Source organism: Dromiciops gliroides, chromosome 1, assembly GCF_019393635.1.
Source record: "Dromiciops gliroides isolate mDroGli1 chromosome 1, mDroGli1.pri, whole genome shotgun sequence".
NCBI classification, from domain to species: Eukaryota; Metazoa; Chordata; class Mammalia; order Microbiotheria; family Microbiotheriidae; genus Dromiciops; species Dromiciops gliroides.
This window is the reverse complement of record NC_057861.1, coordinates 443,014,515-443,038,235: the sequence shown is the minus strand read 5'-3', so window position 1 is coordinate 443,038,235 and position 23,721 is coordinate 443,014,515. Positions and strand designations below refer to the sequence as shown.

Genomic DNA, 23,721 nt, shown 5'->3' with positions numbered 1-23,721 from the left:
CCTATGAAGTGAAAGCACTGGTTTTTATTTGTTGATTCATTAAAGAGTAACTGAAAGTTACCTCTAGTTCTTCAGCTCTTATAGAATATGATTTTTGGCAACTACAATAACTGCAAATGACTTTATATAGAACTTTCAGGTTTGCAAAGTGTCTGGCAGGCATCATTTCATATAAGCAATGTATATATAATTACTAAAGCCTGTTACTGTAAAATAATTTGGAAATCTTCTGGAGTTTATGATGGAAGTTAATTTACAATATATAAAATAGATGTTTAATCCTTTCAAGGTTGTGTAGGGTTGTGAAGGGCCTCGTCTGCCGAACAGAGAAGTTTATGATTGACCCTAAAAGCAATAAGGAGCAATGTTGAGTAAGGAGGTGACTTGGTTAAGTGTGTGTTTTAAGAATATTATTTTGGTAGCTGTGTGGAGGATCATTGGAATAAGAGACCTGGGACAGGATAACCAATTAGGAATCTCTTTCAGTGGTCTAGATAAGAGGTAAGAAGGGCCTGAACTAAGATGATGGCATTATTAGGGAAGGGGACAAGTATGAGAGACGTGGTGGAGGTTAAAATGCTAATTGACTGGTAAGTGATTGAATGGCTTTGTGGCATGAGTGAGACTGAGTCTAGCAATAATTATGACAGGAACACCAAAAGGTGAGATGAACCAAGGCTGATGAGTGAAGCCAAAGAGAATAAAAGGGGTGGTAGAGGAAACAGCTTGGAGAGAGGGAAAGGTTTCACAAGACTGGAGAAGAACAAATAAAATAACAATAACATTAATAATGAAACAGAAAAGAACCATTAAACTATCAGCCAGTGAATTTGATTTTGATTCCTGGGAAAATAACCTAATTTCTTTTTGTGACTAGATTACTAGTCAATGAGTCAATACTACTTAATACTAGTCATTGTCAATGAGGAAAATGTTGATATATTTTACTTAGATTTTTAACAAAATGTCTTATAAAATATCTGACACCCTTCTTGTGGAGAAGATGGAAAGATAAGGATTAGATGATGATACAATTGAATGGATCCAGAAATAGGCATCTGGACTCAGAGTTATCAATGACTGGATGTCAAAATGTGGGTGGTCTACAGGGGAGTACATCGGGGGTCTTTGCTGGGCTCTGTCCTGTATGGCATTTTAATTAGTGTCTTGAATAAAGGCATAGGTAGTGTGCTCGTCAAATCTGAAGATGATCCAAAGCTGGGAGGATCAGCCAACACCGGATGACAAAGGCTGGATCCAAAAGAAACTTGGCTGCCTAGAGTATTGGCTAAAGTACTAAATCTAACAAGATGAAATTCAGTCAAGATAAATATACGATCTTGCAACTAGATACAAAAACAAATCAATTTAAAATGGATAGTGTAAGATGGAAGAGGCATGGTTTATTCCATAAATTAAAAATAAAATTTAAAATAATCTAGATATTTCCTATAAGCTCAATATAAATCCAAAATGTCAGATGGGCATAAAAGTTAATTCAATCTTCTGTTTCATCAAAAGAGGCATTTCTTCCAAAGAACAAGGAGGTGATAGCACCCTACTCTCATCAGACCTCATTGTGGGTACTGAGGGTTCAATTCTGGGGACCAGGATCTAAGAGCAACAATCTGTAGAGTGCCAAGAAGAAGGTAATTTGAAGGGCCTTGAGTCTGTGACATATGAAGATTAGCTAAAGGAACTGGCAATGTTTGTCCTGAAGAAAGGGTCAAGGAGGAGCTGATAGCTGCCTTCAAGTGTTTTTACTGACTGTCATGTGGAAGAGGGCATTGTTCTTTTTTGGCTCCAGAGGACAGATCCAGGAACAATGGGGTAGAAGTTGTAAAGAAACAAATTTAAGCTTAGGGTTAGGGAAAAGTCTCTAACAATTAAAGCTGTCCAAAAGAGGAATGAGTGGGGGTGGGAATTTTTTGGATTTCTCCTCCTGAAAATTCTCAAAGCAAAAGCTTGAAGACCACCTAGTTATGCTAGAGCAGGGATTCCTTTTGTCTACAGATTAGAAATCCTTTCTTTTTTTTTTTTTTGCGGGGCAATGGGGGTTAAGTGACTTGCCAAGGGTCACACAGCTAGTAAGTGTCAAGTGTCTGAGGCCGGACCTGAACTCAGGTCCTCCTGAATCCAGGGCCAGTGCTTTATCCACTGCACCACTTAGCTGCCCCCTAGAAGTCCTTTCTAACTGAAAGATTCTTTAAATTTAGGATGATGTTGAAATTACTAGTCTTTGTAGATAGAAAGGATGGTAGTGACCTTGATAGAATTAGGGAATATTGGAAGGGAGGCAGGTTCAAAGGGGGAAGATCATGAGTTCTGATTTGGATATGTTGAGCTTGAAATGCCTAGTAGACACCATGTTCAAAAGGCCTTGAGCTGGGTTAGGCCTAAATGCGAAACAAAGAATGTCATTACAAAGCCCAGGGTCCTTTATTAGTAAGTGAGTGACTCTCTTCTCTCCTTCCTCAACAGAAAACAAAAGTTAGTTTTGCTACAAAGCTCTGGTTAGATTTCCGGGACATGTGACCGATCTCACCGATGGACCTTGTCTCACGACTACATGGCAGACGGAGAGACGGCATCACCCTGAACCGTTCCATTCATATCAATATTACACTTGTTTTAGGTCTGAAAGGAATGCAAGTGTGAAAATAGGCAGTGTGCCAATATTTTTCCCTCCTAGGTAGAACATTTGGGTTTGTTATTACAGCTGGAATATCAATTTCATTGCCTTCGTTTCCTTCATTGTAGGGAGTTTCTACTTTGTAGGAAAACTACCATACTTCCTAAAGGCTAAAGAATATTCAACACACTCAAGTACGGCAGAAAAATACAATTAGGGAGCAAGTCCTGTTTCACCAAACAACGCTGTTATTCTATATTCCGGAGAATAAATAACATGTGCCTCTCGGTAGTTTGCTTAAAGAAGCAGCCTCCATGCTGAGCCAGACCAAAGAATTCACTCAGTCAAATAACCTAGTGGGATTTACTATGTAACCAACCTCAAGGTTTTATACAACAAACATTTTGTATGAGACCCTGGCAGGTGCTAGGAAAGTGTGAAAAAGGAATATGTAATAGGTTGCTAAATGAATCCAAAACCATTTATATTATGTTGAAAGACTTCCTATACTTTTTCTTCTTTTAAAAATATCAATCCTTTCATTCATTTGTATCATGGGTCTTGTTCCCATTTATCCATTCAATCTGCCTCATAAAAAAGCTCACAGAATAGTTATTTGCTTTAAGTCTTCCTCTGTCATACAAAAACCATCTATACCTAATCCCAAATTTATGAGCAGAGAACATTTCAAACACCACAAACCAAAATAGAAAATATATGAAAGGGAAAACACGATGAGGTTAAATGTAGTGCAGATGGAATGAAGAGGGCCCCTATTCTGTTGCCACCTCTCTGGTACTCTCTGAGTTTTCTTTCTAGGGAAAAGATTAAGAGAATGCAAAATGATGTCCCCAAATCCTATAAAGACATTTTATTGTTTTTCATCATATATTGTATGATGCCTGGTGGGACACCTATAGTGAGTGTAGAAGGGTGAAATGGAGGAAGAGCCAGCAAAAGAGATGGAGGAATGGCTAAACAGACAGCAGAACAAGGAGTTGCAAAAATCCAGAGAAAAGAGAATAATAAAATATTACATAGCAGTGAAAATGGGTTATGATTGAAAATAAATCATTAGTCTGTGGTATCATTTCGCATTCATCAGATTGGCTAACATGACAGAAAAGGAAGATGACAAATGCTGAAGAGCAGGTAGGAAAATAGGGACATTAATGTACTATTGGTGGAGCTATAAATGGTCCAACTATTCTGGAGAATGATTTGGAACTACATCCAAAGGATGATAAAATTGTGCATAGCCTTTGACCCAATACTACCTACTATTAGGACTATAACCCAAAGAGATCAAAGACAAAAAGAAAAGGACCCATAAATACAAATATGTTCATAGCACCTCTTTTTGTGTGTGGTGGCAATGAATTGGAAATTGAAAGGATGCCCATCAATTGGGGAGTGGCTTAACAATTGTAGCATATGATTGTGATGGAGTACTATAATATTTTAAGGAATGATGAACAGCACGGTTTCAGAGAAACCTGACAAGATGCTTATGAGCGGTCCACAGTTACAGTAATGTTGTATCACAATCAACTCTGAAAGACTTATCTACTCATCAATACAATGATCTTTGACAGTTTCAAAGGACTCATTATGAAAAACGCTATCCACAATCAAAGACAAAACTGAGGAATCCTGAATGCGGATTGAAGAATATTTTCTTTCATTTTATTTATTTTTCTTGCTTTTTATTTCTTTTACAAGATGGTTAATGTAGAAATAAGTTTTGCATGATTTCATATGTATAATGGGCATAGTATTATTTTCCTTTGTAATGAGTTGGGGAGGGGTAGGTGGGAAGTAGTGAATTCAAAACTGAATTTTTAAAAAGTCATAATATTTGGTAATTGAGAGATCATTGGTCACTTTAGAGAGAACAGTTTCAGTGGAATGATAAAGTTAGAAACCAGATTGTGGAGAGTTTATAATTGAGTGAAAGGAGAAGCTATGTAGGAACTTAGTGAAGATGAATTTCTTAATCTTAGCTAGGAATGGGAAGGGAGATATTGTATTTTACCTAGTAAGGATGTTAGAACCTAGTGAGAATTCCACTTTGTTTGGTTTGGTTTGGTTTGGTTTTTAAGGTGGGGGAGCCTTGAATATATTTGTAGGCCACAGGGAAGTAATCGCTAAATAGGGAGATAATAAAGACTGAGAGCTTAGAGGGGAAGAAGTGATGACAGAACGTGCGGGACTGAATGAATGAATGAATGTAGGAAAAGTCATTTATTAGGTAGTTACTTTGTGCCAAACACTGTGCTAGGTCCTGGGAACACACAGAGTATAAACTAGAAAGTCTCTGTTCTCAAGAAGCTCACATTTTAACTGGAGGAAACAACACATGTAAGCGTGTTCAGCTACAGGTTGGATGGAAAATACTTCTCTGTCCCAAGTGTACATCAGTGATACATGGTGCAAGGCACAGGGGTCTTTTAAGGGACATCAGCACTGAGGGTGTACACACAAAGGCAGTGTCCAGGGATTTGGAAGGCATAGTGGCAGGGAACCTGTTATGGTCTGGAGCAAAGCTTCTTAAACTGTGTAACTGAATGGGAGTGTCACCAAAAAATTGGCAACAGTAAAAGGCTATTTAAACCCATTTTATACATCTTTCTACCCAGAATTGCATAAAAATTTCTCAGGCAAAAGAGGGTCATGAGTGGAAAAATTTTAAGAAGCCCTGTTCTAGAGGACCTTAGGATTCCAGAGGCAGGGCAGATGGTAAGTCCTAGCGGTCTTCCATATTACTGCAAGCACTAAGCAGTTGGTGAAGATGGGAAGGAATCAAGTACACTTAAAGGGCTTGGCCTTTGCCTTGTTTTCAAAGACTATAGAAAAAGCAGAGTTACTGAATGATGATATCAAAGGAATGTGACATGAGAAGGAAGAGGGGAAGCTTGTGACAAGTGACCTAGTTATTTTTAGTGAAACTGAGGTGAAGTCTTCGTGTGATGAGAGACTTGAGGAGAGAAGGGATTCGAAATAGCAGCTGTGGTTAGTAGGATAAAGAATCAATCAGGGGGCAGCTACATGGCGCAGTGGATAGAGCATAAGCCCTGGAGTCAGGAGGATCTGAGTTCAAATATGACCTCAGACTTACTAGCTGTGTGACCCTGGGCAAGTCACTTAACCCCAATTGCCTCATCAAAAGAAAGAAAGAATCAATCAGGGGGGAGCAAAAGGATTGCCTTGCTGCAGTGAGGGGGAGGGCTCAATTGGGATTAGAAAGCATACATTTGTAATGGATCCACTCAGCAGTTCCATGACTACCTCTAACTCCATTAAGCAGCACATGAGTAGGAAAAACTCAGGGTTAGGGTTTGGTAAAACACAAATAGTTGGAGGCAGCTAGATGGTGCAGTGGATAAAGCACCAGCCCTGGATTCAGGAGATCCTGAGTTCAAATCTGGACTCAGACACTTGACACTTACTAGCTGTGTGGCCCTGGGCAAATCACTTAACCCTCATTGACCCACTCAAAAAAAAAAAAAAAAACAACACAAGTAGTAATAGGTCAAGAGAGTAAGAGATTTAATAATAGTATAGAGTTGAACTAGTTAACCAAAGGGTCAAGGTTAGGAAGCATGGAGACTATTTCCAGACAAGGAATCCTCACATCTAGCCAGTGATGTAGCAGGACAGGTGGTATCTTTCCCATTTTACACATTAGAAAACTGAGGCTCAAAGAGGTTGACTTGCAGAAAGTCACACAGCAAGAAAGTCGCACAGATGAGATTCAAACTGAAATCTAGCACTCTTCCCACTGCACCACAGTTTCTCTACAGAGTAATGAAGAACACAATTTTTTTTAATTGTAAAGAGATTAGAATTTCAGAATGGGATTATCTAGTTCAATTTTGTCCTTTCTTGTCTGAATAAATTTAGGCCCCTTCCAGTGAAGTGATCAAGTCAACTAGTTAGTAACACATCCTGAATTTGAATGTAGGTCTTCCGACTTCTGCATCATTCCTCTATTTTTTAATCACCTCAAGCAACCCCATTAGGCTTGGTCATGTCTTGAAACCAATAGTATTCATCCAGGAATAATTCACCAAAAATAATTCAAGAAAACTCTAAAACTCAGGAGCAGAAGTGAAAGGGATCAGATTTGTATAATGAGAGTGAGAGAGGAGTCAAGGATAATATGAGAGTTGTCTGGATAACTCAGAACATATTGATCTCTTGGACAGTTATAGGGAAGAAAGGAAAGTTTGGGATGGGTAGAGATAATGTGTTCTATTTTGGATATGTTGAGTTTGAGATGGCTATGGAACATCCAGTTCCAGATTCCCAAGAGGCAGAAGAGATGTTAGAAAGAAATGGATAAGAATTGCAGGAAACACTAAAGAGAGATGGATTGTGCTTTGTGCCACCAGAGTGGAAACCCATTTTGATAATGTCATAGATGCATTTAAGTACCAAAACAATGAAATATTTTATAGATGAGAAAACTGAGGCTCAGAAAGGGTAAGTGAAACCCCAGGCTAACCTAGCTACTTGTTGAAAGAGGCCAAAAGAGAATCCAAGGCTCCTATCTTTTCAATCCAGTACTTTTTTTTTACCCCCTCTCTCTAATTGATCTTTACCTTATTTTCACTTTTTGGAACTCAACACAGTTACTTTTTTCTGGGAAAAATTGCAGGATTTTGTCACAATTATATTTAAATATGTGTGTATACTCACAGAATTGTGCAAAAGTAGATGTGAATTGCATGTTGTTTATTGTTTAGATGAAATGGTATATATAGAGCATCCTGCCATGAAATCATTTGATATATGTTTATGTATGTGTATATATATATATATTATATACACACGTGTGTATACAGTGTGTATGTGTTGTGTATGTGTGTATGTATGTATATGCATGTATGCATGTAGGTAGTTATATAAACTGTTTTATATGGACAAATAGATTGCTTTACATTCTATATATATATTGCACTATATATTTATGTTGTATATGTAGATATACTCTATTTTCTATCATTTGGTTTAATACTTATATGTGATAATTATATACACAAAAATAAATATATATATATTTGCAAATAATATAATAGATGATAGACAGAAATAGAGGAAATATTTTTATATATACACAGATTTGTGTGTCTATGTATGTAGGTTATTGCATGGTACTATGATCTATGGCACTATCATATATGACTGTGTGTGTATATATGCACATGTGAATAGTACACATGACATCTCTAAGTAACAGTAAGAGAATAAATATTAAATAGGCTTCAAATTTCAAATTTCCTAAAAGAACTTAAGTTTTCTCCTCTTGTTTTTAATTTGGTTTTATTTAGACAAGAGAAAAACAATAACAACAGGCATTTATATTGCCTTTTAAAGTTTGCAAAGTGTTTTACATGGGGTATCTCATTATAGCCTCAAAGCAACCCTCCTACAGACATCATTATCATCCCTTTACTGATGAGGCCAGAGAAGCCCAGGAAGGTTAAGTTACTTGCCCAAGATCACAAGGCTAAGTATCAAAAGCAGGATTTCAGCCTTAGGTTTTCTTAGCTCCAGGTCTACCACTCTAGTCAATCTGCAACAGCAGCCTCTCATTTGTGAAAATAAATGCACATTAATCTCCAGGGACAATGGATTCCTCACTAGTGTGTGTTGGTTAACAGTTAACAGAGTCTATATAACCTTTTGAGGGGAAGCACTTCAGTTATTCAAAAGCACACACATTACTCTGGTAATTTGAGCCTATAATCCTTGGAAAACCAAATATTTTATTAACTATCAGGAAAAACTCTTGTGCTGCCAAGGTAATTCCATTTCATTTCAGGACTAAAGGTAGAATTTGGTTTGAAATGTTTTAAATTTGCAGGTAAAAGAAATGAAAAGTCAGGTTAGAACCTTTTAAATTACTCATTTTTTATGTTAAAGCAAGAAGCATGATGTAGTTCCCATTTTAAAAAAAAACACCCATGTTAGTGAAAGAACCTTCTGGTTCATTACATAATTTACATATATTAAATCATATTTATGTGGAAATACATCAACATGCTTGTTAGCAGTTCACTGGGCTATCTATACAAGTGTGTCCATGAAAAAGCTATTTAGCATATGAAAGAAGAAGGTATTGAGAACAAAATGATGTTCAAGAAGTGTTACAAAGGATCTCTTATTTAGAGCTGTAATGTTTTAATTCAAATGAGAAAAGCTTCTAAAAACAATTTCTGAGCTGCCGACTCTTAAAGACACAGGGAAGGCAGTTATGTGGTTTAGTGGATAGAGAATTGGACCTCATATGTAGCTGTGTGACCCAGGGTAAATGTCTTGATTTCTGTTTACCTCAGTTCCCTCAACCTTAAAATGGAGATAAGAATAGCACTTTCCTTCCAGGGTTATTGTGAGGATAAAATCAGATTATATTTGTAACATGCTTTGAAAACCTTAAAGCTCTATCTAAATGCTAGCTATTCTTATGTGATAGTTGCTCAGTCATGTCCCAACTCTACATGACCCCATTTGGGGTTTTCTTGGCAAAGATACTGAAGTGTTTTGCCACTTCCTTCTCCAGCTCATTTTACAGATGAGGAAACTGAGACAAATAGGGTGAAGTGACTTGCCCAGGGTCACACAGCTAGAAAGTGTCTGAAGCTAGATTTAAACTCAGGAAGATGAGTTTTCCTGACTCCAGGCCTGGGGCTCACATCCACTGGCCCAACTAGCTGCCCCCATTATTATGTGATACAGTGTGACAATCAATCAGCTACAAAATCTTTCCTTCCCTTTTGCATCTTGATCAACCTACTTGTTCCATACATATTTGTTCCTCTAAGGATTCTTTCTGGTTCTATGATCCCTTCCATTGCAGAGGAAACTGGAACATGGTTTAGACCCAATGGAAACAGCCAAGGGAAAAAAAATTCTAATGATAACCCCCATTCTATTACTACTAAATAGACAGCTCCTCTAGTCTAGAAGAACTCATGCTTTTGGGGTTTAAGAACCTTCTATACTCTTAAACACTATTGAAGACACCCACCCAAAGAGTTTTTTGTTTATCTACTTTGGATACCTATTTATTTTGTCTATCAAAATTGACCATAGAAATGGCAACATTTATTATTATTATTATTATTAAAATAGTTTTGACCTTGTGGACCTCCTGAAAGGGTCTCTGGACGCTTTGAGAATTACTATTCTGGCTCCTTACATAGCAAAAAGAGAACAAGCTTACATAGAAAGGAAGTCCAAAATGTTCACTGCTGATGACATTGGGCAAAGAAAGGCTCACAGATCTAGATGACTCCAAAAATAAAATGTATATTGGAATATCTGATATTATGGTGGATCTGCACTGGACAGAACCTTGTACATAGTACAAACTCAGGAAATATTTTCCAATTAATGCTTTTAAAACAAGTTTCTGAAATTTCTTTTTTCTTAGGGGTGGAACACCACTGAATAAAGAGTTGGCCTTAGAGTCAGTAAGAACTGGGTTCAAGTCCCACTTGTGACAAACTGTCTCCATAACCCTGGGAAATCACCTTACCTCTCAGTGCCTTAAGAGACAACTTAAGACCTAAAAGTGAGGAGCAGCTGATGGGGGGAACTTCTCCTCAGAGTGTTGAAATGAATATACCTGTATCAATGAAATCACAGATCCAGTCCTGCACCCCCCAAAAATTTGGTTTAGCCCTTCAATTACCACACTGTGCACTGCAGCTTTGTAGGTGTCTCAGCAAACACACAGGGGAAGTACAACATGGGATATTAAATTTTTTATTTAGCCACTTAATAAGCCAGGTATGTCTAACTAATTAACTTTTTAGGTATTTCTTTTTGCATATTTAGCACTGTGAAATCATTACTGAGATACCAAGGGCTCCTTAAACTAAGAAAGTTTAGGAACCATTGGTTTAATTAGATGAACAAGAAGATCAGTTCAAAAAAAAAAAAAAAAGATTCGTTCCATCAAGCTCTAAGATTTTATGAGTGATATCCCTTAGAGAATCACTGGAAAACAGAGGAATTAATTAGTTGAATTGTGTGGAAAACATGGAATTGTTCCTATACCACATAAGCCAAAGAGGCAGAGTAGTATGATAGATAGACAGCCCGTCTCAGAACCAGGAAGATCTGGGTTCAAATCCTGATTAACATATACTGTCAAGTCAATTAACTTCAGAGTTCCCCAGACAATTCTCTAAAGCTCTAAGCTGTCAAGTAATTGCTAACCTGCACTGGTAGGGGTTTCCTCTTTGTCCAGTCTAGATAGAAAAAGTATAGATACTAAGTTATGCATAAAAAACTGTAAAAGTAAATGTAAAAAAAAAAGAATGGGAATTGTGACGTTAGATTGTGGAAATCAGAAGTTTAAATATCAACACTATGCAAATTTATAGAGCCCTTTACATATTACTTTTCCATTTGATGGCAATGTATATAAAGGCTGCTCTTTATGAATCTTTAGAGGCCAGTGATAAATTCCTGCAGTTATGCATTATTGACTTAACAGAACCAAAGGGGCTGTCTAGCAATGTCTACTGGGATTACTATTAATTGTGTCTCTTAGAGGGACTGCTTGGGTGGTAAACCCAGACCCCTCCCCCAACAAGCTCTTTAACAGACCTCTAAGATTCCACAGAGTCCTGCATTGACACACAACAGCTACTTTGGTTCCAAACTTGGAATACCACTCTATCCTTATAAGGAATAGGATATCAAGAAAAGGCAATTAGTTATAGGCATCATGAGCTGTAGTTTTCTGCTAGATCAGTGAAAAATAAATAACAATATTATGTTATCAGAAACCACCCTCAATAAGTATATCACTACACATACACACACCGTGTGTGTGTGTGTGTGTGTGTATATATGGATGTGCGTATATATATATATATATATATGGATGTGCGTATATATATATAATATGGATGTATATATATACACATATGTATCTATATCTATATCTCTATGATAGATAGATAGATAGATAGATAGATAGATAGATAGATAGATAGATAGATAGATAGATAGATAGATAAAATGCCCCTGTAGGTCAATAAAAATTTATTAAGAGCCTACTATGTGCCTGGTATTGTGTCAAATGCTGGGGATACAAAAAGAAGTTTAGCGAAATTCTAAGCTATTTAAGCTAATCAACTAGAACTTAAAACTAAACTAAGACTTTTGGGACACCCCTGCACATAACCCACCTCAACCATAATGGAGTAGGTAGTACTCTGGTTCTGAGGTTTTAAATCAATATTTGAATCAGAAATGAATTAGCGATATATGAGAAATTCTTCTAAATGATTGATATGGGCATTTTTGTATTACATAAGTTAATTATGGACTCAAATCAGCATTATCATAGTAGTCACACTAGGGAAGAATTCACTATAGCCTAGAATCCAGTTAAGTAAAAAGTCAGTCTATACAAGGGATTGGATAATTCCAGGCTTTGATCTCTGCTTTTGTCCCAACTTTAAACCTTCCAAATGCTAAAGGAGATTAAAATGAGTTGAACTGTTAGACCTGAGGGATTTATGGAAACAATGAATTATAGCCAGGGAGTTTGCTAGGGTAAAAGGTAGGAAAAACCTCCAATAAATCAGGGAAAGGGGTCAGATGAGAAAGACCCTGACCTTGTTCTATGTGTAACTAAACTTAATAAGCCTCCATACTGCCCCATTCACTTGGCAGTATCTACCAAAGGCTAAACTTATTGTAAGGTTAGAAATGGACCATGCAGAGAGTGACATGATTACTATATGTTGGTTACAGTAAAATGAGAGTAATTGTGCTTTAAGCTCTCTGAGATATTTTTTTAAACATTTTTTTTCTTTTGGGGTGGGGCAATGAGGGTTAAGTGACTTGCCCAGGGTCACACAGCTAGTAAGTGTCAAGTGTCTGAGGTCAGATTTGAACTCAGGTCCTCCTGAATCCAGGGCCAGTGCTTTATCCACTGCACCACCTAGCTGCCCCCACTCTGAGATATTCATGTGTGAAAGCTAGTGTTTTTAATTTAGACTGAGAGACAGTCACAATTATTACTACAGGGAAAAATAATTCAATCAAGACACTAAATTCCCAAAGGCTAAAGACATGGGTGGGGTTTGTGAAGTATAAAAATTTGTGTATTCACTAGTCAAAACCAAAATGAACCAAAAATGAAAAGAAAAAATTCCTAAAATCTAGGCTCAGCGACTTTTCCTCCTTGACCAAAAAAGGCTAGCCATTTATCAGCTGGTAATGTCACAGTAGAGGAATTTTTAATCTTAAGGATGACAGTGGAACTTGGAAGATGCATCAGACAAGTCTTATAGATGGTCAGATATCCTGTGTGTCAAAGAAAGGCCTAGAAGCAAACTACATTTGGCTTCAATACTTAGCATTTCACTAGGTTGCTAATGAAAAGAGAAGTGCTATGGAAGAAAAAAATAATTCATCTATCAACAAATATTTATTGAGTGCCCACTATGCCCCTGGCACTTGAGTAAGCACTGGGGAATCTGAAAGCCACAGTGAAATAGGGCCTGGTTCCAAGGAGCTTATGATCTTTTGGAGGAGATAGCATATGCATTAATAAGTAAATATCAACCATAGGCAAAGGGGTAACCAGGCTTTGGAGAGGGACGTGACTAGTGCGGATCCAGGGAAGATCAAGAAAAGCTGAATGTAAAAGGTAGAAGGTGTGAGATAGAGGTGGGAGGTGGGGAGTGAGAGAAATTATGCCAGCAAGAGAGACAGCTAGTGCAAAGACAGAGTTCGAAGATAAAATGTATGTGATGAATGGCAAGTTGGCCCAGAACACAGATATGTGGAGGGGGGTAATAGATGAGAAAACTGGAATGGAAGCTAGGGCCTAGGTCAAGAAGACTATTTGATACCAAAGAGAGGATTTTATATTTGTTTCTAAAGGTAATAAGAAGGTTATTCAGTAAGAGGTGACATGGTCAGACCTGCCCTTTAGGAAAACCACTTTAATAGTTGTAATGAATTAGGTTTGGAGTCAGGAAAAATTGTTGGTAAGGAGACCAAATGAAAAGCTATTGCAGTCCAGGTGAGAAGTGATGAGGGCCTGAATCCCCAACTGTTAGTATCCTTCATTATAAATCTAATCTTCCTGGGGGCAGCTAGGTGGCACAGTGGATAAAGCACTGGCCCTGGATTCAGAAGGACCTGAGTTCAAATCCAACCTCAGACACTTGACATTTACTAGCTGTGTGACCCTGGGCAAGTCACTTAACCCCCATTGCCCTGAAAAAAAAAATCTAATCTTCCTAAAATTAAGGATTGTTTTATTCTTTGTATTTGTATATACAAGACCCAGAACAGTTCCTGACACATTAAAAGCATTAATTAATAATAAAATATATAATAATAAATTAATAAGTACAATTGATTGAACTAGGGTGGTGACTGTGTGGGTGGAAAGGACATATATCTAAGAGATGACTGATATAGAAATTACAAGATTTGGCAGTGGGTTAGATGTATGTGATTAGTGAGAGCAGAAGACACTGAGGTTGCACACCTGGACACTTTCCTTAACAATACAGGAAAGGGGGGGGCAGCTAGGTGGCACAGTGGATAGAGCACCGGCCCTGGAGTCAGGAGTACCTGAGTTCAAATCCAGGCTCAGACACTTGACACTTACTAGCTGTGTGACCCTGGGCAAGTCACTTAACCCCAATTGCCTCACTTAAAAAAAAAAACAATACAGGAAAGGTCAGAAGAGGAGTAGCTATTGGGGAAAAGGTGACAAGTTCTGTTTGGGGCATGTTGAATTTCAGAGAGGTTACAGGACATCCAAAATGTCCAATAGAAAGCTCATGATTCTGAACTAAGGTTCAGGAGAGAAACTAGAGCAAGAAATACAGATGTGAGTACCATCTACATAGAGATAATAACTGGACTAATAGAACCTTATGAAATTAACCAGAGAGAGAATTTAGAGTGAGAATCAATGGGAAGTACAGGACAGTCTTGTGGGGGGGGAAGATCCTACAATTCCTGGGTATGACATGGATGAGGATCCAGCAAAGGAAACTGAAAAGGAGTAGGCAGACAGGTAGGAATTTACCCAAAAGAAAAGAATGAGAATAATTACAATGAACCAAGCAGGAGAGAAGGATACCATGGGATGGGGCAGGGAAGGATCAAAGGAGGAGGGCAGTAGGGAACAGTAAGAAGACTGAGAGAAATTGACTAGAACATAAAGAAGTAGCTAGAAATAAGGGAAGAAAGATAGACTTAGGGACTTTAAAAGGGACTTAAAAGCCAGACAGAAGAATTTGTATTTTATATGATAAGTAATAGGGAATTACTGCTTATTCTTATGTAGGTATTTGACATAATGAAAATGGCATTTAAAACATTAGTCTAGGGGCAGCTAGGTGGCACAGTGGATAGAGCACTGGCCCTGGATTCAGGAGGACCTGAGTTCAAATCTGTCCTCAGACACTTAACACTTACTAGTTGTGTGACCCTAGGCAAGTCACTTAACCCCAACTGCCCGACCAAAACACACACACACACACACACACACACACAAAGATCAGTCTAACAGTCATACAAAGTAGACCTTTTATTAAATACATAGATAGTAATTAAAGATCACCCTACAAGCATTTATTAAGCACCTACTATGAGCAGTGTGTACTATACTGGGTACTGAGGAAACAAAGACAAAGGTGAAGCAATCCTACTTTCACAGATTACTTTACAACTCTGTCCTTCTGGAGTCCCATTTATAAAAACCTCTCTGAAGTTGACTTTTTAACAATAGTTCTTCATTGTTGAATCATGGCTAATGATCTACCATAACAGCAGATTTTTTTTTCGACCATACATGCCTGCTCTTAAATAATTGCCTGAGGAGCTAATTATAATTGCTCTCCTTCTATTCTATTGTTTTTTAACTGTTGTTGAGTGCTTGATTTATAATTATAACTGTCCTTTAATATCTGTAACTCTCCTAAGATTTTTTCCAAGGACACATATGTTTTTTATCCTATTTGGCTCAATTTAATTTACTCCAATTGTTTGGACTTCATGGAGGAAACCATGTGCCAGGAGGAATACTTAACTCTGACTTAATAATACAAGAAAGGATGAAAAAAGAAAGTTGAAATGTTGTTAACTAAATAAACATCTTTCTCAGTAAATAACAAAATTAAAACTAAAAAGTAATTACATCTTTGAACTGCAAACCTCTTCATCCTTAGCTTTCTTATTTTGTAAAAATATCTGGTAAAATATAACTTCTGATCCAAGATTAAGGTACTTTGGCTCCCAACTACTGTCCAAATCATTTGATGATATGCATTCTAAGAATATCTATTTTCTAAAGATTGCACCTTCCCACACACTCTTGGCTCCAAAGAATAATATTAGGATAAAAGCAAGGATTGAGATACAAATAATAATAAACTTAGAAAAAATTATGGCCCATTTTCATGGGAATCTTCTTTTATGTGGCAAATAAAGACTCTGAATATAATTTTATTGTCTTAGTTTTCCACATGAATTATAACTTAGTAATTGACCTTTTCTTCTCAGGTAAGTGTTCTACTTCAGTGATGATATTGTAAAATTTACATTAAAAATGACCTTACATCCCTTTTTTTTCTTTACCTTAACTTGACATCTGTAGAATGGCTCTGCAACCTTCTATTTCAAGCCGAGAAGGAAAAGAATACTTAGTAATTTGCCAAGGTTTCCAAAGGCCAACCAACCAAGGAAGAAAGAATGATCAGAACAATGTAACTGGGAACAGTCTGCATTTTCTCTGCTATTTCTCAAGGCCTCTCCTTGGGAACAAGTAATAGTCTCAGACTAATTTAAGTTGCTGGCTTGTGGGAGTTGCAACATGAAGTCCTGTTCAGACAAACTCCAGCCTGTGTTTAATGTCTTCCACTGTTTGAAACACAGAATCTTGCTTGCTTCTCCATATTTTAGATATTAAACCAAAAGCAAAAGTGTTGGAAACAGATAATATTCTGCTGATTTGGTATAAATGTCCCTTCTCAAATTTATTCTGAGTTCTATACTCCACAGTTTCCATCATCACCTTCTGGAAGCATGTTAGTGCCTAATCAAATACTAACAGTGTATTTTTCAATTAATCTTATGGAGAATAATAAAATTAACTGACCAATAGCTTAACAAATTGTGTTGTATAACTGTAATGGCATATACTGAAGATGAGAGAATAAAATGCATCATTCTAACCTCTAATTAATTCCTTTTTTTTTTGAGGCAATTGGGGTTAAGTGACTTGCCCAGGGTCACACAGCTAGTAAGTGTTAAATGTCTGAGGCCAGATTTGAACTCAGGTACTCCTTACTCCAGGGCTGGTGCTCTATCCACTGCGCCACCTAGCTGCCCCATCTCTAAGTAATTCTAACCTCTAACATTCTAATTCCGCTAAGGTGAGGAATTGTGGGTATGCAATGTGAAGAATTAATTGTTATTTGAGGTTTTTATGACTCCATCTTTTGGCTAGAATTAAAAAAAAAAAAACACAGTGCAGGCACCGGCCACCGACGCCTACATGGGCCTGGCAAAATTATAATGATTGGAAGCCTAGTGAGGGCAGTCATGTAACTGTCAGAGTGGCCAGCCAATTGGCTGGGGGCTGCCTAGGGTTTGCTGCGAAGGGGGAGGAGAATTCACCATTCTAGCTGGAAGATGGAAGGCGACAGAAGTGCTGCTGTGTATTCTCATCTGATTCCTGGGCGGTGGTGTTTTTCAGGTTGTATAATTTCCCTTTCCCCATTTTATTTCCTTTCCCTTAATCCTACTGATCCTGTTTGCGTTTTTTTTTTTAAGTTCATTCTTATTAAATAAATCCTGCTCTGTTTTAAGGGAGACTGCCAGTCTCTTTCTTTGCCCCATTATTGCAGCAAGCCATTTAGCTAACACTCCCCAATTAAAAATTGGTCCCCACAGCAACATTGCATACATATAGTTTCAGGCTCAATGTTTTAGTTCGCTTTTTTGAAATACTTTCTTTTTTTTATTCTTTGTTATAAGGGATGACTCTCTTGATGTTCCTAGAGCAATAGGGAACTGAGGAAAGGGAAAGAGGAACAATCCTCAGGAAATTATTCTAGAGATTAATAATCTATTTCTTATGAAAAATTTGAGGTCTTTTATAGCTCAGCAGGAATGTAAGAGTGTAAACTTCATAAATCAAGAACTAAATCTTACTTAAACTTTGTATCTCTCAATGGCTAGAACATTGATATATAGGAAGTTTTTAATAAATGTCTATTGAATAGATGAATGAATGATTGAATGAATGAGGCTACAGGGATGGTCCTTCCGCTTCTATGGCCACTTTAGAATTCTACTCTATCCTGAGTAAATCTGGACAGGTCTAAGAATATAGTCCTACCATGGTAGAACTACTTATAATTTGATCTCTTCACAAATTTATGAATGTAATCAAGATTCCATTATAAGGACAAATTTTCAAATTCATCCCCTTTTAATGAAAATGCTGCTTCTGGCCTTGAAGATGTAGACATAGTATAAACCATGTTTTTTTTAAGTAACACATTAAAATGTGAAAATGTGGTAAAATTTTAATTCTGTTCTGCATTAGAAATACTAACTCGTCTTAAAGAGATAGCATTGCCTGCTAGTTAAAGAATTGGCCTTGGAACCTCAGAACTAGTTCTGAGTCCTGCCTGGAACACATCCAGACTGTGACCCTGAGCAAATCACTTAACCACTCAATGCCTCTAACAACCTTCTAAAGACTAAGTTGCAGAGCAGATGTTGACCTGCATTGGTGGAGGGAGTTTCTTCACCGAAAGTTCCCTAAACCAATGATATCATAAGTATGGTCCAAAAACAATGACTTTGACAATAGAAATATCATGCACTATTTTTTTTTTTGGTGAGACAACGGGGGTTAAGTGACTTGCCCAGGGTCACACAGCTAGTATGTGTCAAGTGTCTGAGGCCAGATTTGAACTCAGGTCCTCCTGAATCCAGGGCCAGTGCTTTATCCACTGTGCCACCTAGCTGCCCCTGTCATGCACTATTTATTCAATTTTACACTCAAGCATGATGAAGGAGATATTAAGGAAAAGCTTTCTCTTGTGCTAGGCTGAAGTTTCTTGGTTTGATTCACAGTGGGAAAATCCCTGATCTGAGAGTCACAGCACCGAAGTTCAAATGCTGACTTTGCCACTTACTAGCTACATGACTTTCTGCAAGTCACTGGACCTCCCCAAGCCTCAGCTTTCTCTTCTATAAAATGAGGGGGTCTTTCCTCTATAAAACTAGATGACCTCTAACATTTCTTCTAATCTCTATGACCCGGTTCTTCTTTTGCAAGTCACAGTATTGAGCCAGAAGAATATTTGACATTCACTAATTTTTCACTTGAAGTTGTGGGTGCAGTGGATGTTAACATTCCTCCCTATGGCTATTATAGACTTCTGTTCAGGACATTCTAAATGCACACTGGAAATTATCCAGGAACAGCTTTATAGAAAGAAGTGCCCCTAAGTATAGAAATCCCAAACCCGACTGGCCATTTTTAGGTTTCCTTCCTCCAACTTCTATGTTAATTTAAGCCAATTAAACCACATAACCATAGGGTTGTTTTCAACTAGATGATCCTCCTGGTTCTGCAGAGCAAAAGAGCAAATCTGCTGGAATCCCATTGTCACGTCGGGCTTTCACCAATATTGTTAGCTTTCAAAGAGCTATGGAAACTTGAGGATGGCTTACCTTCTAATTGATCCACATAACAATATACGTCATATGTTTCATGAGGAGCACGGAAGCCATATGTTCTGACTCCTTCTTTTCCCATCATATCTCCATAACAGCCAGCTCGGGGTGCTCTGATGGGATATCTAAAAGAAGATGACCATGGTAAGTCAAGGTAGCATGGTGGAGTGCACAGAGGTACAGACTTAGAGTCAAAGGACCTTGACATGAGTTATGAATCTACCATTTGTTACTTGTGGTGTTGAGCAAGTCACAAGTCTATCCAGCTTTTAGTTTCCTGATGTGTAAAAATGAGGGGAATCAGATGAGAAGAACTTGAAGTTCTCTTCCAGTTCTAAATTCACTAGCTAATTTCTTCTTCAATTAATAAATAGATTCTTTCAGTCAGAGAATTTCAGGGTCTAGGAAGACCTCAGTGGGCATCTATTCCAATCTATTTTAAAATGTCCTCTATAAACTGCCTGACATTTCTCATTTGACCATGAAACCCTTGCTTAAAGATTCTTTTTTTTTGGTTTTTTGGTTTTGGGGGGGGGTTTGCAGGCAATTGGGATTAAGTGACTTGCCCAGGGTCACACAGCTAGTAAGTGTCAAGTGTCTGAGGCAGGATTTGAACTCTGGTACTCCTAAATCCAGGGCCAGTGCTTTATCCACTGCACCATCTAGCTGCTCCTACTTAAAGATTCTTAATGAGGAAGGAAACCCCTACCTTCTGAGGCAACCCATGTCACTTTGGGAAAGCTTAAATTATTAGGAAGTTTTTCCTCCATCAAACTGAAATTTGCCTCTTTGCATCTTCTATGCTTTGCTCCAAATTCTGCTCTTTGGGGCTAAAAAGAATAAGCCTAAACCCTCTTCCATATGACAATGCATCATTAATAACATATTTCCCCTATTGAAACTTCAAGTTTGTTGTCACATCCCCCCAACCCAAGTTTTCTCTCTTCTGAGCTGAACAGCCCCAATTACTTCAAATGATCATCATATGGCATGAACTTGACACCTTTCCCCATCTTGGTTGCCCTCCAGCTTCTCTGGGTCTTTCCTAAACTATGGCATCCAGAACTGAAGAAAATATTCTAATTGTTGTCTAACTAGGGCAAAGTGCAGTGGGATGATCACCCCCTTATTCCTGGAGGTTATCCTTTGCTAGATTTGCACTAGGTCTCTTGACTTCTCTGTCACACTGTTGACTGATTGAGCTTGTAATCCACCAAAAATCCTCAATTTTCTTCTGGAAAACTGCTATCCAGCTATGTCTCCAGCATCTTGTATTATGAAGTTGATTCTTTGAAGCGAAGTACAAGATTCTACATTAATCACTATTAAATTTCATCTTACTCAGTTCACCCTATTATCCTAGTCTACCTTTTAAAATTTTTGTCTCTCTTGTATGAGCTGATACAAAGTGAAGTGAAAAGGGCTAGGAAAACAATATCATAACAATAACCAACTGTGAAAGACTCAGCTATTCTGATCAATACAATGATCCATGCCAGCTCCAAAGGACTCATGATGAAAAATGCTATCCACCTCCAGAGAGAGAACTGATGTTCTGCACTGAGTGCAGAATAAAGCATATTGTTTTCATTTTATTTTTCTTGTAACATGGCTAATATATAAATATGTTTTGCATGACTTCAGATGTATAATGGGCATTATATTTCCTCTCAAGGGTGGAGAAGGGGATGCAGGAAGAGAATTTAGAATTGAAAATTAAAATAATAAAATAAAATATTGCCTCTGTCTTCTACCTATTAGTTATTCCTCTCAGTTTTGTGTTTGTCAGTATGCTTTATAAGTATACCATCTCAGCCTTTATACAACTCAATGATTTAAAACAAAGCAAAACAAAATATCATATCAAGGCTAAGCACACATCTCTAAGGGAATTAGAGATCTCTTTTAGCACAGATTCTTAATGACTATTATCACTGTCCTAAATCTATCATCTAGCCCATATCACTCCATCTTTTCCATGAGAATAACACAAAAGATTGTATATAATGCTTTGTTAAAACCAAAATAAATTATATCAATAACATTCTCTAAATCTGTCATTTTAATAACCCTGTAGAAAAAGGAAATGAATTTAGTCTAGAATGTTTTCTCAATGAAACTATACTGATACTTCATGAACACTGTTTCCCATTCTAAATATTCATCTAAATATTCTTTAAAATTTCACCAAGAACTAAAGTTGAGAAGGGAATAGGGAGGGAGAGAGGGAGTAGATATCTGGATAATTGAAGTCTGAACTGTCTACAATGGATTTCTTACCTCACAGTTTGGTCAGACAACCAGCCTGCATCACATTGTTCAAATCCATCTTCATATGCAGCTTTTAGTTGCTCTGGGGTTGCTATTACAGCACCATTATCCAAACAAGCTTGCTGAGCCTTCTCAAAATTCAGAGTATACCTGCTGGTTGAAGCTCGATAATGAAAAACGACCCCTGTAAAGAGAATAAAATACCATAAAGTGGTTAAGACTGTACTAAAGTTTCTCACCATAATATGTTAAATATCTCCCTGGGATAATATGCTTCTATCTAATTAGATGGTGATCATAATGTCATAGCCTCATCACTTTAATCTTTTTTACTTAGGTAAACCTAATTAAAAAACAAAGCAAGGTCATAGATGGGCTGAGCCAATCTCACACGTTAGAAATTACCTACTAATGGTATAATTTAACATCCCCAGATGCCACAGTCATTGCAAGCCGACCATTAAAGATTTATTTCTTTGGTTTAGGCTGTTATCTCTAGGTATCATCTTTTGAAGTATGAACATAAGGCAACTAGTTGGTACAGTGGATAAAGTACAAGGCTGGAGTCAAGAAGACCTGGGTTCAAATCCAGCCTTAGATACTAACTAGCTATGTTAACTGGGCAAGTCACTTAACCTCCACCTACCTAACATTCTTTGGCTTTTAAAGCCCTTCACAATCTGCCCCCATGGCTTTTCTAGTCTTCCTACACCCCACCCCCATACACTGTGATCCAGTAACACCAGCTCCCTTGCTGTTCTTTAAACAACATACTCCATTCCCCAGTTCTAGGCAACTTCTCTGACTATTCCCCCATTTCTGGAATGTTCCCCTTGCTCATCTCTGCCTCCTGGCTTCCCTGACTTCCTTTAAGTCCCAGTTAAAATCCTACCTTTTACAGGAAGTCTTTCCCAATCTCAATCTCTCTCTCTCTCTCATATGCAATAGAGTTAAGTGACTTGCCATGGGTCACACAGCTAGTAAGTGTCAAGTGTCTGAGGCCAGATTTGAACTCAGGTCCTTCTGAATCCAGGGCCGGTGCTTTATCCACTGCACCACCTAGTTGCCCCCACACAATATCTCTTAATTCTAGTGCCTCCCATTTCCCTGTAATCCAGTTCATGCTATATATAGCTTGTTTGTATATAGTTATTTAAATATCTCCCCCATTAGACTGTAAACTCCTTGAGAGTAGTGATTATTTTTTGCCTACAACAAACCTTTGCCTACTTCACAATTTTGCTAAGAGACATTGTTGTTTATTAGTTCAGTTGTGTTTGATTCTTCATGAACCCATGGATCATACTGTCCATGGGGTTTTCTTGGCAAAGATAATACAGTGGTTTGCCATGTCTTTCTCCAGTGGATTAAGTTAAACAGATGTTAAGTGACTTGCCCTGGATCACACAGCAAATCTGAGGTCAGATTTTAATTCAGGTCTTCCTGACTCCAGGGCCAGTGCTCTATCCACTGAACCATCTAGCTGGCCCTGCTGGGGTTATGACTTATTTTTTAAGATGATAGGTCACTTCATACTTCTCCACTGTAGCTACCAATTTATGGGGATTCTGATCTGCTTCTCACAGTCTGGTACCCCAAATGTCGGCTAGAAAGAAGGGGCTAGTATAGGGCACTTGTCCTTTCTGTATCCATTGTTTTGGTTTCCCCAAATAGTTATCATTGAGGCACTCAATTTTTACTTTCTAATCTTAGAAATTCATCAAAGGGATAAAAACTTCATAAAATGATCCAGGATTGTTGTTATTGCTGCAGTTCTCTGTGAACTCTCCCTAATTCTAACTGGTTTTTCCTCCCTTCTACCCTTATAGGGTAGTTTGGAAGATTATGAGACTCTCTTCCTTCAGGCCTAGTTGTTTATAGTATTATTTTATCTCTTAATAATATCATCATTCTCCAATCTAAATCTATGATATGTGACAGTGTGACTTCTATGAGCAGCTAACCTGACGTAACATTATATTTCTATTGATAAGCTTCAGTGACCAGCCCCAAAAGAAAATTCTTGCATGGGCAAAAAGGAGATGCAGCCAAAATTAACTTTCCAG

At 37.7% G+C, this 23,721-nt stretch overlaps 1 protein-coding gene across 2 annotated transcripts in view; it reads right to left on the bottom strand.

Moving 5' to 3' along the window:
- The window catches only part of VCAN (versican), a 136,809-nt gene that overhangs the window by 88,973 nt on the left and 24,115 nt on the right, over positions 1-23,721 (bottom strand). For both annotated transcript variants that reach the window (XM_043978597.1, XM_043978596.1), the window contains exons 4-5: positions 21,665-21,839; positions 19,382-19,509 (exon numbers count right to left, since the gene is read on the bottom strand). In XM_043978597.1, the coding sequence (XP_043834532.1) occupies positions 19,382-19,509; positions 21,665-21,839 (303 nt within the window). The remainder of the gene's footprint in view (positions 1-19,381; positions 19,510-21,664; positions 21,840-23,721) is intronic.